The sequence below is a fragment of the Engraulis encrasicolus genome, chromosome 24, assembly GCF_034702125.1.
Source record: "Engraulis encrasicolus isolate BLACKSEA-1 chromosome 24, IST_EnEncr_1.0, whole genome shotgun sequence".
Classification (NCBI taxonomy): Eukaryota; Metazoa; Chordata; class Actinopteri; order Clupeiformes; family Engraulidae; genus Engraulis; species Engraulis encrasicolus.
In genome coordinates this window covers 15,872,148-15,885,342 of record NC_085880.1, presented here as the reverse complement: position 1 = coordinate 15,885,342, position 13,195 = coordinate 15,872,148, and the positions used below count along the sequence as shown (strand labels likewise).

General features: G+C 43.4%; 1 protein-coding gene across 1 annotated transcript in view; it reads right to left on the bottom strand.

Moving 5' to 3' along the window:
- Window positions 1-5,115: 5,115 nt before the first annotated feature.
- Window positions 5,116-13,195, bottom strand: part of mapk8a (mitogen-activated protein kinase 8a) — a 19,114-nt gene continuing 11,034 nt past the window's right edge. Inside the window, exons 6-11 of the mRNA XM_063191932.1 lie at window positions 13,013-13,084; window positions 12,541-12,723; window positions 11,592-11,716; window positions 11,330-11,393; window positions 9,294-9,371; window positions 5,116-8,389 (exon numbers count right to left, since the gene is read on the bottom strand). Coding sequence (XP_063048002.1) covers window positions 8,226-8,389; window positions 9,294-9,371; window positions 11,330-11,393; window positions 11,592-11,716; window positions 12,541-12,723; window positions 13,013-13,084 — 686 coding nt within the window. The 3' untranslated portion in view covers window positions 5,116-8,225. The remainder of the gene's footprint in view (window positions 8,390-9,293; window positions 9,372-11,329; window positions 11,394-11,591; window positions 11,717-12,540; window positions 12,724-13,012; window positions 13,085-13,195) is intronic.

The following is a 13,195-nucleotide window of genomic DNA, read 5'->3' as shown; positions in this document are numbered from 1 at the left end:
GGGAAAAGGAAAATCAACATAACTCCCCATTTTTTGGCCATATGGAAAAACGGGAAAACAAAATATGGAGTCGTTATTTCGTTTTCCGTTTGCCAGATTGAATGGAATAATTGAATGATCGGATGATACACGGACCATTTTTAAAGGTAGAATGTTCAATTTTAGTCACTTGTTTTCAAAATGTGTGTGCTGGTGCCCATTCAAAATGTTGATCTTTTCATGAACATTTACTTAGTAAATAAACAAAGTGCATCAAGTTTTGCCGCCAAACAGATGTCTATTACTGCTTATTCATTCAAAATGGCGGACAAGGAGAAGGTCCAGCTTTTCATGTATGTACAAGTGATATGAATAATTGATACTACGAATTGAAGGTGCTGGTAAATAAACATCAAACCGATAACACTTGATTGGGCAGCATACATTCAGGAAATAAAGTACTAAAAAAAGTTGCATATTCTACCTTTAATGAGTCTTTTCGGACCATGATAGGAATCTGAAATGGAATCTTTCGAGCACAGCGGGTGTGTGGTGAACCTTTAAAGTTAAATCTTTAATGAAATCTCTTTAACGACTCTTTCTAGACCTTTCATATGGGCGTGACGAGTCCTTATGTGGTACTGTTCTTTATGTGGTGGTGAGGCTTCATAGCAGTTATATGAATCTTTAAGTGAGACATTTCCAGATCGGTGGGTCTGTAAGAGATGCTTTTTCTATAGAACGTGCATACATGAGGAAGTAGAATGTGAAGGAGCTTATATGTAGTAGTGAATGTAGTGTTAATGTGACCGTTTGCAACCTTTTGACGTGTGTGCGTGCGTGCGTGCGTGTGTCTGTGTGTGTGTGTGTGTGTGTGTGTGTGTGTGTGTGTGTGTGTGTGTGTGTGTGTGTGTGTGTGTGTGTACATACTGTAGTTGTATAAAGTACTCTCACAAATGTAATTACTGTACAACACCAATGGTATGGTTTCAACTTTGTAATATCATGCTACAGTACTAGTGTTTTAATTACATCTGAAAGAGTACTTCTACTTTTTACAACTCTGTGTGTGTGTGTGTGAGTGTGTGTGTGCGTGTGCGTGTGTTTTTATTTCCAAAGGACACGCGTATTGATACTCTAGAATGTGAAGGCGCTTGTGGTAGTGAATGTAGTGTTTGGCTGTGGCCGCGTGTGACCTTGAGGGGTCATGAGGGTGAGAGGACAAAAGGTCACGGCTCGGCCACAACAAGGACAGTGTTTGTGCATCAGCTGATGAATCTCAGTCAATGTTCTTTCTTCAGCCGCAGATAAGTCTTTATTTATATCTTCTAGCAGGGGGAAACGTGTGTGTGTGTGTGTGTGTGTGTGTGTGTGCGTGTGAAATGCTTTTACTTTCACCTGTCAGCAGAAGGAAATTAAAGTTGACCAGAGTACATGCATCCATTACACCTGGAGTCCAGTCTCGTTTATTCACTACCAAAGGCACCGTCAGCTAAACATTGGTGGGGGGTACTCTACTGTATTTTATTCACCATCACATTGTTCAGGGCTGGATTGGTAATCTGGCATACAGGGCATTTGCCTGGTGGGCCGACAGTCCTCAGGGGCTGATGATTTTGTTTCCCTTTAGCTTTAGCTTTAGCTTTAACCCATTGATACATGATGTTGCGTTGCACAAGATTGGCCCTGGCGTCTGGAGCTGCATTACGCAACATTCAGGCTCATGAGATTTGAGACAACTTTATAAAAAATCTCTGTTTGTTTGAGATGAATAATGAACACATTATATTGAAAGATGAGGGTCTTAGCTTTTAAATGCAACTTAGTGCATACACAGTAAAAAAAGAACTGTTGTTTTTACGGAAAATTGCTGGCAGCAGTGGTTGCCAAAGTCTACCTTTAAACAAATAACGGTATATTTCCTTTTTACATTTTACGGTAAGATTATGGCAGCAGTGGTTGCCAAAGCCTACCGTTAAATAAATAACGGTATTATTTTTTTTACATTTTACGGTAAAATTATGGCAGCAGTGGTTTCCAAAACAGATTGGACAGATTATATTCAGGTGAGTTCAATTATAGAGTTACAATCAGACAACTGATTGGACTGATTATACTCAGGTGAGTCCAATTATAGAGTTGCAATCACAGACAACTGATTAGACTGATTCTACTCATTGGAGTCCAATAAACATCAACTTAATTAGATACCTAAATAAATGCCCAATTGCCAGATTGTCTAGTGCAGACAGGTGGACCAGTCTAGTATCATCAATGAAGGGTATGCAAATCCATTCTTTTTTTTTAAAAGGCCTGAAAATAACCTTAAGGAAAATGAAGGCCAAAGCTAGCGGGGCAAGCAAGCTAACAAACAAGCCCATTTAGCAAGCCACCATGCAGCCACCCTTACAACGTGACCTGCTAGCCGGGCCGGCCAGGTGAGGGCAGGCCAGCAGCCGGCCAGCCGGCCTTACAGCCAGCCAGCCAGGTAGCTAGCTAGCAACCAGTGAGCAGTACAATGCAACAGTCCCTGTTTAAATACATGTTCAAGTGAACCATGTGACCCGAGTGATGAAGCATTTGGCAGGTGCAGGCAGTAAGTTAATCATTGCATGACAGCCCTTAGCACTCAGGTGAGGTCAGGAATTGATTGATAGATTGATTTGGATGGGGTAGAATGACAGTTTCAAATAGACTGGGCTACTTCTAAGAGCTCAAGGGATTACTGTCCCAGGTAGACTTTTTCAGATTATACTAGCCTATAGGTATATTTTACACATTAAATGAGGCTAAACTGTAGGCTGTTACCGAAGAAATAATAAGTTACAGTGAATTACTGCAAAATGTGCAAACTGTTGCCATTTGCAGTCCTTAACTGTTGCACAGTTTATTCAGTTGCCAGCTTCATTGTTGTCAAATCTACAACGTGGAGGCACCTGGAGCCAAGCAGACAGGCAATATGTTTTCTGTGGAGTAATTAATATTCAATTAATTATAACCTCCATTGCTTTCTGTTGGGTAGGAGGAATGCAAAAAAAGATATTCTGAATTTTGAAGAGGTTTACCGTGTCAATTTGCCTCTCAATCGAAAACTCTGATGGCAAAGCCTCAAAGTCCAATAAGGGAAAAAATTATTGCGGTGGAGAATTTTTCGCAGGATGAACTACAACACATGCAGAGGGTTGTACTCTAAGTTAATACTCATTGATGGCTACTAATCAAATAGCGTGTTGACATCAAACTCTGCCTGTTACTCTGCCTGTTACAACCAGCCTATCAGTGGTTTGACAAGTTACACCTGGAACAAGTGCAATCACAAGAGATCTATTGGATTAAAGAGGACAAAAAGCCTAACACGACCAGAAAGAGCACCTACTTTTTGTAGTATACACAATGTGAAGAAAAGCAGAACAGAGTTTCTTGTCTGTTGGTTCACAATTTGGTTCACTAACAGNGGATTGAGTTTAGTTCACTTATAGGGGACTCAACAAAAATGGCTGCTCATGTTGCCAAAACATTTGAAAATTGGGGAGGCATGTTTTTCATAACTCTCAAGGGAGTTAAACATTAACTCTCTAGCTCTCTTAGCTCAACAACTCGGATCCAGAGGAGTCAAATAACACTCTGTAGTGTTGCTGCAACTCTTGATGTTTAGATTTTGGCTGAACACCAGTCTAACTCTGATCAATCGAACTCTGGCAAATTTGCTGTGTACATATGTGTACACCAGTGAAAAATAAAGTCATGTACCGTTTCTTGACTACTTCATCTTCACTTAACGGTATTTTCCAATATTTTCTTTTCAGTGAACAGTTCAGTATTTTCTACATATTAACACCAGTGAAAAATAAAGTTATGTACCGTTTCTTGACTACTTCATCTCACTTAACGGTATTTTCCAATATCTTTGTTTACAGAGAACAGTCCAGTATTTTCTACATATGACACCTGTCAAAAATAAAGTTATGTACCGCTTTTTGACTAAATAGTGGCTTGCCATATTTAGTACAGAGATAAACTGTTTAACATTTTACGGTCACTGACTGTTGCAATTTGACAGTTTTTTGCCGTAATTTCAACAGGCATTTTTTACAGTGTATTTTTATGTCCTTCCGAAGCTGAGATATCTAGTTTTTTTATAGGCTGAGGGCAGCTTTTCTTAAAAAGGGCTCAGGCATTCAGCACCCTTTTTTGCAGGTGCCTGAGGCGTCAATGGGTTAATATATATGTGATGGAGTGACCATCACTAGGGTTGTGGGTGTGTTCTGACTAACATGCCAATGAGCCTGGCTCTTTGGTGTAGCGGTCAGAGCCCTGGTTTACTACCCCAGAAGGTCTGGGTTCAAGTCCCAGCTGGGCAACTCTACTCCCCTTCACTACAATATAACATTGGATATACTAATAATAACCGGTTTAGTGAGAGGTTCCCAAAAAGCCGCAAGCCTAGCACCAGCAGCCCCTGGAATAACAATGACTGCTTGGAATATCAAAGAAGTATCTCCACATGTCAACAAGACTCCGACTAACGAGGAAATATGGTCCTATGTAAAAAATAGAGAAAGTCAAAGAATGCGTGCACATCAGTGGCACAGGTGCTGGACCAAACGTAAGATAACTGAAAAGACGTTGCACTTTAATGAAGGACGGTTAGTCCGAAACGTTGTGCCATTAAATATTTGGGAGCATGTAACAGTGTTGCGGACCTTTATTTTCTTTTCACCTATGTAAAAAATCCCAGAGTGTTGCAGTAATCCGTCCTTGACACTGTGGCAGGGTAAGAGAACTGGCACCTCTAGTCATACGGTTTCATACTTCATGCATATCAGTGACAGTGGTTTGGGTCAATGTAAGACATCCTTTTACGATGACACTACACATATACAACTAGAACTATTCATAAGATAAGTAAAGATCATTGATTGTATATTAAAACTAATGTGTATACAATCAATGGTAAAGATGTTTGGACATTGGTGTGTGTGTGTGTGTGTGTGTGTGTGTGTGTGTGTGTGTGTGTGTGTGTGTGTGTGTGTGTGTGTGTGTGTGTGTGTGTGTGTGTGTGTGTGTGTGTGTGTAAATAAAGAAGCTGTAGACTGGGTTAGGAGTCATGCTCAGCTGTTTTATTCCATGCTGAGGATGAATACTGCTAAGGTTCCACTCTAGATCACACCTGCTAGATCACCAGTCTGGAGTTCCAGACATAGACCTCCAGTTCTAGGGTTCCACTTCCTGATCTTCGGTTCTAGATCACCAGTTCCAGATTCTCCAGGTCTAGAGTTCCAGTTCTTGAATTCCGCTTCTAGAGTTGGGGTTCTAAAGGGCCTGTTGAAGGTTCTTATGCCATTCTCACATTCTCAGACGGTTCAGAAGATCATCGTATGCAGGGACCGGGAAAAATCACACACACACACACCTGTACAGTTTCGGTTGATATCACACGCACACACACACCATAGACATACTCTTCATCATACATCTGTACAGTTTCTGATCTTGGATTCGCGCGCGCGCACACACACACACACATACACACACACACACACACACGCACACACACACCTACCTTGGTAATTATACACATTTGTACAATATCTGATGAGCTCTCTCTCTCTCTCTCTCTCTCTCTCTCTCTCTCTCTCTCTCTTACACACACACACACACGCTCTTGACTCTAAGGGCCATTTTTTTCACTTGTCAAATCTGAGGGGTTACTGCATCAACCAGCATTCCAAATAAACAAATAATAATAAAAAAATAAACAGGCTTGGCATACACAGGAGAGACAAGATGCACCACACACACGCACGCACGCACGCACACACACACACATTCACAGGGTGGCACTGAAATCTTCAGAAAGGGGGAGGCATACGCTGTACATGGGAAGACACTGGCACTGGATACACACACACGCACACGCACACACACACACACACACACAAACACACACACACACTGACACAGAATGCAGAAACTGCGGGATATGGCTGTCAAGAGACACACACGGATACACACATTCAGATAAACATAAAAAACACACAGAGTCGATTGTGAATTGAAAAAAAGCAGCATTAAAAGGTGAGAAATTAAAGCTGTAGAAAAATAAATCCCTCACATTCATCTCTGCTCCACAGCACTAGCACTGCGGTCAGCTCACACACACTCTCTCTCTCTCTCTCTCTCTCTTTCTATCAACCTCTCTCTCTCACACACACACACACACACACACAGACTCTCTCTCTCTCTGGTCTACCTCTCTATACACTACACTACTGTATTACTCAGACACACGCACACACACATACACACAGAGATAGACCTTAATGCCTGTCTCATCCTCAACAGGCCTAATAGGGTCTGAAAAAGGGGGAAATGCCAGTCCACCTTAAGAGGGCAGACCACCATGAGAAAGAACAGTCCACCTTAAGAGAGAGAGAACAGTCCACCTTAAGGGGCGTGGTTTCTGCAACAGAGTCCACCCACAGAACTCAATACATAAATTAATAATAAATTACATAATAAAAAAAAATAACTGTAAAAACTGTTATATATGAACATAGCAATGAATGAACCCAAATAAATAACTTAAATTAATAAATTACATCATTCAGAAATCCACACCAGAGAGCCATGATCCCGGCCCCTCTTGTAGAGCCAAATTGGATAGATTGAAAAAAATAAGGAAGCGTTGTCAATGGAGAGGTGAAAGCTTCTTTGTGACCTTGCAATGATGCTTGTCAACTTAAATGATGATTTCGACCCTGTTTTTCGATGGACAGCAAGGTGTCGTGACTATGAAATGGACTGTGAAGTGGGTTACTATTGTAATACCGGTTCCCTGAGTAGGGACCAGACCTATTACTAGGTTGAGCATGCGGTGCGGTGTCTCTGCTGAGGTGCTCATCACAGCAGCGAAAGAGGAGGTGAGGTGGGTGTCATGGGATTTATAGGCGCCGCCAGTGGGCGGGCCCTAGCTTAACTTCTGGCTATAGCAGGGTACCTGCTGAACTTGGAGACATGCGATGTCATGCGATGTCACCTACATGACTTGATGTGTAGTTAAAACAGAACTACATCAAGTACAAAAAAGCAAACCAGTTTCCAATCTACAAAAAAAGCAAACCAGTGTCCAAAAAAAATTGACTGACACGGACCGTTGTTGCATGCAGAATTGTATCTATGACATGGAGAGTGGGTAGGCCACGCAAGCACCTGCTCCGTTCTGGGTAGAAAAGGTCACTGGTTAAACTGGTTTGTGGTTAAAATATTGATGTATTTTCAAAAATGCACAACTCAACTATTTCATTTCAAAACTAGTCTCTTCTTATGGATAGTCACAAACACCATATGTGAAATCCTAGCCTGGCACTCGCCAAATGAATGTGGTTACACATTTAATCTGACGAGAACCATGGGGTGTGTTTCTCGACAACGTCGTTGCTAACTGAGTTAGCAATTTACTTAGCAACAATGCCAAATTCCCATGGGCAACCAAGTAAGTTGCTGGCTGGTTAGCATCAATGCTTTCTAGGGCTGTAACTATATTGATCGAATTGAGAAATCAGAGTCTCAGAGTCACGATACTGTACCGTGATGTAAGGAGGCAGTATCGTGATACGCCCTTTTAAAGTTTTGTTATCCTTCAGTCCAGAAAACAGCCATATGATACAATGTGATGGTGCCACCAAGCTTCAAATGAGATACATTTCTGAAATCGTGTGGTGAAATCGAACCGAAGGTAAAAAATTGTGATACGAAGCGAATCGAGTTGAATGTATCGTTACAGCCCTAATGCTTTCCAGAAAGAGGGTCGGCAGGTTAGAGAAGTCCACAGTAAAAAAAAATCAGCGTTAATGCATCACTTAGAGAGTACTCTACCAAATGCACTCTAGAATGTGTTAAATCAACTCTTTAAGTGTTGAAATGACACTGGAAACATCTCTCATCTCTCCATTGACTGCCACTCATTATTTAGTCGATGCTTTGCTGTTATGAGCTCTACTGGAGGTTGCCGGACTTGGGCTGTCCGTTACAGATGGGGTAGGCATTGGGATTGGACGATGAGAAGATGGGCGGGACTTGGGCTGTCCGTTAGAGCTGGGGTGGCCATTGGGATTGGACGATGAGGAGATGGGCGGGACTTGGGCTGTCCATTAGAGCTGGGGTGGGCATTGGGGTTGGCTGATGAGGAGGGGGGTGGTGCGGCCTGGGTCTGGTGGGCGGGGCTTGCCATGTGGAGGGTGTGGTCATCTGCAGCATCCGAGCGGGCCGAGCGCGGCCTCCAGACTGCTGTCAGTATCCGAGGTGACGGTGGCATCGGAGGTCAACGTGGGGTCACTGGTGGACATGGAGGAAACGTCAGTACCGGAGGAGGAGGAAGAAGGCTGAGGAGAACTGCTCACCGCCGCACCTGAACACACACACACACATTTTACCTCTGTATTTGTGCCCACCATTCAACATTAAGTTTCCATAGACACAAATGTATCAGTTGCAAAGATACTCAGGCGTGACCTAGACATTTGTTACCATAGATGTGTATATACTATTCTATACACATCTATGTTTGTTACCACAGACATCAATAGTCCATGGTAGAGTACTCAAGGATGTACACAGCACCTTCTTCTCCATACATGTCGACTACCAATCATTGATGATATTGAACACTATTTTAGCAGGGTTTTTTTTCCCATTAACTTTTTGGGAAGCCAAGCATCCTTCGCCCCTTAGTGGCCAGCCTATGCACGTCTCCAAATTTTCAAAATTCTAGCACAATAAATTGGCATTTGTAGACCATCATAGTGATTTCCTGCACAAGTGGTTGATACTTAATTCATTTTTCATAACAAGTCTCTTCTAGATATGAGTCAAAGCAACATCCTACTCCAACTACTATATCAACAGTTTGGTTGTCTTCATCAATGATGGTGGTGTCTGGATTAGTGGCATTCAGTTCATTAAAAGCAGTGGAATTCTGGTTTAGAGCAAACATCTGAGGATTTAAATATGTGGTTGAAGGCAGTAAAATCCAAAGTCAGCAGCTCCTCCTGCAGGTGTTGTTCAGGAGTCGGGTCGTGGCCACTCGACTTTTCTTTGTAAATCCTGCCAATCAGTAAGGCCTGCTTATACGCGACTTTGATCAGCGGTAGTAAGCACACTATCCAAATCACTTCCTGGAGCATCTTTGCAACTGTTGCGTTAACGGCGGTAACTACAACGGGTGCGGAGGCAGAGTTCTCATTTGGCTTGACAAAGCACAGACGCCATGTTGGCCACCATGATGGGGCGCGTGCACGCACACAGACACTCACCTAGTGGTGATGGTTGTCCACGTATGACTCCGTTCTTCATCCGCTCCTCCCAGTCCAATACCTCCTTATAGATCAGCTCTGTGGACACACACACACACACACACACACACACACACACACACACACACACACACACACACACACACACACACACACACACACACACACACACACACACACACACACGCAAGAAGAGATTTGTGTCTTTAGGTCAGATATTTGTAAACACAATGCATTCACATAAATAGTTCCTCAAACTTGACAAATAGTGAATGCACCACACACACACGCGCGCGCGCGCGCATACACACACGGACACACGCACGCGCACACACACACACACACACACACACACACACACACACACACACACACACACACACACACACACACACACACACACACACACACACACACACACACAGGATCAAGACAAAACATATCATCAATGGTGCATGCTTGACAGCAGGAGGTGGCTAACTATAAACACTTAAGGAAGAAAAATCCGCACTCACAAACTGCGTCTCATTATTTATTTATATTACCACCATGTCCAAAAAGCAAACGCGTTTCGGCTAACAAGCCTTCATCAGTGCGTGGTACCACGTGTACCACGCACTGATGAAGGCTTGTTAGCCGAAACGCGTTTGCTTTTTGGACATGGTGGTAATATAAATAAATAATGAGACGCAGTTTGTGAGTGCGGATTTTTCTTCCTTAAGTTGACGCTTTTCATCTCGCACCCAAAGACTTTCGTTTTTCCAAGAAGTTGAGCGCGTCCTCTGCCAATACTTAAACTGTAAACACTAACACACTGTGTTCAGTCCATTATCCTGACTCGTGTCCTCAACCTGTGCTCGTGGCCTTGCTCTTCACTGACGTCCCGCCTCTGAAGACAAAACAATTACATTTCCCAGCTGTCAGCCTAGCCACAAATGCATGTTTTGTTAAAAACGAAAGTTCAAGAGAAGTGTAGTGAAATTTGACAGGCCCGAATTACCACATGCATTCTATTCTCCGCTCAACAGTCATTCATCAGAATTCAGGGGAAAGATAGGCATGCTTATTCATCCACCTGAATCTCATTCTCCACTCAGCTATCATTCGGTGTAATTTCAGCACAGTGAAATTCGGAAAGCCCCTTGATTGGAATAACATTTATTCTCTGCTCACCTGTCTCCAGTCAGAAATTTGCTTTCCCACTCACACCCACCACCCCCCCCGTTCCCCTCCCTTCCGTCGCAGTCCAGTCGATTCATCAGGCGTCCTGTCCTAGCTTCCTCTCAAGTTCACCTTATTCCATTGCTCTCTGACCATCATTGGCCGGGGGGTGTCCGCTCAGACCTCGCACATATGAGCAGGCGCAGATACTGCCCGAGCTCTCAGTGGCGCCCTGTACTCCTGAGCTAAAGAATGTCTACCGCGTACACATTTCTCGGCCGTGGCAATACTTCAGCACCACGGCCAGCGATCTTGCCCCATACCCCAGGTAATTCAACTATCTCAGCTTCTCCAGTTCAGTGGTCCGCGCACGTACCCCGTGAAGCACTTTTGATGATCGGTCCACCGTGTGGACAGACGTTCTCCTGCGAGAGCCGCACGATCACAGGAAGTCCGTTCCCCAACAAAGATGTATGCATACATGATTAATCTATATTTCAGATGGTGAACTAATGAACTATTGGGGGACTTTTCCCCATTCAACGTCCCGATTGCAAATGAGATTTTGAATTGCACTTTTGCAAAATACTGAATTAAAATGATGTCGTCCATGAGGTCTTGCGACGTCAATGTGAGGCCACTAGCACAAGGGAGGATGGGAGTTAGGACAATGGAAGCCCACTGACTACACACATGTGCACTTCCTTACTCTGCAATGATAATGACGTTGATTCCACACACACACACACACACACACACACACACACACACACACACACACACACACACACACACACACACACACACACACACACACACACACACACACACACACACACACACACACACACACACATACACACACACAAACATACCTTTCCACTGATCTACTGTGTGGTCTCGCTCATCAAGCTGCTTGTCAATGATCTGTGGAGGAGGCTGGATGGAGGAAGAGATAGACAGATAGAGAGAGAAAGAAAGAGAGGGTTTGATGAAAAAACTAAAAGTGCAAAAATATTAGTTTACTGACAGTTTAGGGTAGTGGCTTGTTTTTTGACAGAGCACAGTTTAGCATTCACTAGCTAGAAAAATGGTTCTAACAAAGATAGTAATACAAGTACAAGCATGTGAACTCACCGCCTCCACCTCTGCTGGGTCGTACCAAACGTTGACGTAGGGGTGTTGAAGAGCCTCGTCTACTGATATGCGCTTGGAGGAGTCGATTACCAACATCTTGGACAGGAGCTCTCTGGCTTGGCACGCTACACGCACACACAAACACACACACACACACACACACACACACACACACACACACACACACACACACACACACACACACACACACACACACACACTCTCTAATTATTATATTCATAGAGATTGCTTGCATGGGCGGATTATCCATAAAAGCCAGGAGCACAGTGCCCAGGGGCACCAACCATTTTTGACCAATAAGGGGAAACTACACGCCACAAGCTTCATTGTAAAATGACTTGTATCCACTTTGGAACATTTGGAACATTTTTGTGTTGAACATTGCATTGCATAGGTCTATGACAAAAACCAACAAAGGTCGGCGTCTGCGCCTGCACGTTAGTATTGCTTGGTGAGTGCACTCCCAAAAAGTAGTAATCACTCGAGATAATGAAAGACATTGATACTGGAGACATTGTGGACTAGGTCCGACACGTCTGTTGCTCAAGTTAACGTTTGACTTCTGTTGTAAAATTTCGGCTACAATATACTTTTTCACACAAGCCTCGTGTGCGCCTCCTGTTTTCCTTATCTCGAGTGATTGCATAGGTTTAAAAAGTATGTTCCCAAAATATTAGAGTGCCAAGAATTCACACAAACATGGACAGTCATTTCCAATAATAAAATGTGAAACTCAAGTCAATTTCCAATGAAAGTAATTTTGAAATGAAACTTCAAATATTGTTGTTAAACACACACACACACACACACACACACACACACACACACACACACACACACACACACACACACACACACACACACACACACACACACACACACACACACACACACACACACACACAGAAACACAAACACACGCACACACCTTTGAGTTTATTGTTCTCTGAGTCTGCGGGGAAGAGGGCGTCTGGGAAGAGCTTCTCGAAGCTGTAACCGGCGTAGCGGGGCCGGTTCTCCACATACGTGCGCACTGATTGGTTCAGCTTCTTCATGAAGTCCTGAGTGGGCGTGCCCAGCTGCTCAATCACCTTATTCCATTGGTCAATGTCTGGGGTGGGGGCGGAGTCAGGGAAATACAACACAGCAGACACAAAAAAAAACATAGCCACACACACACACACACAGACACACACGCACACAGTAAATTCTGCAGTGGTCATTCAACACTTAAAGAGTTGATTTGGCATCATTTGGACTTAAATGAACTCTTTAAGTGTTGAATTAACACCACAACATTTACTGTGCACACAAACAGTACATGGAAATATATTGCAACCACACACCTGCTCCCCGACACAAACACACACATAGACCTTCCTCCTTCAGCAAAAGGATACAGTCTCGTCCTGGAAAGAGGATCTTGTGTCGCACCATTTCAGCAAGGATGCACCCTACCGACCAGATATCCACTGCAGAGCACATGCACACACACATGCCCACGCACACACACACCATGGATGAAAAAGATCAGAATACACTAAGTTGAACATCAGTAGTAATACAACAGTTCACAATAAGGT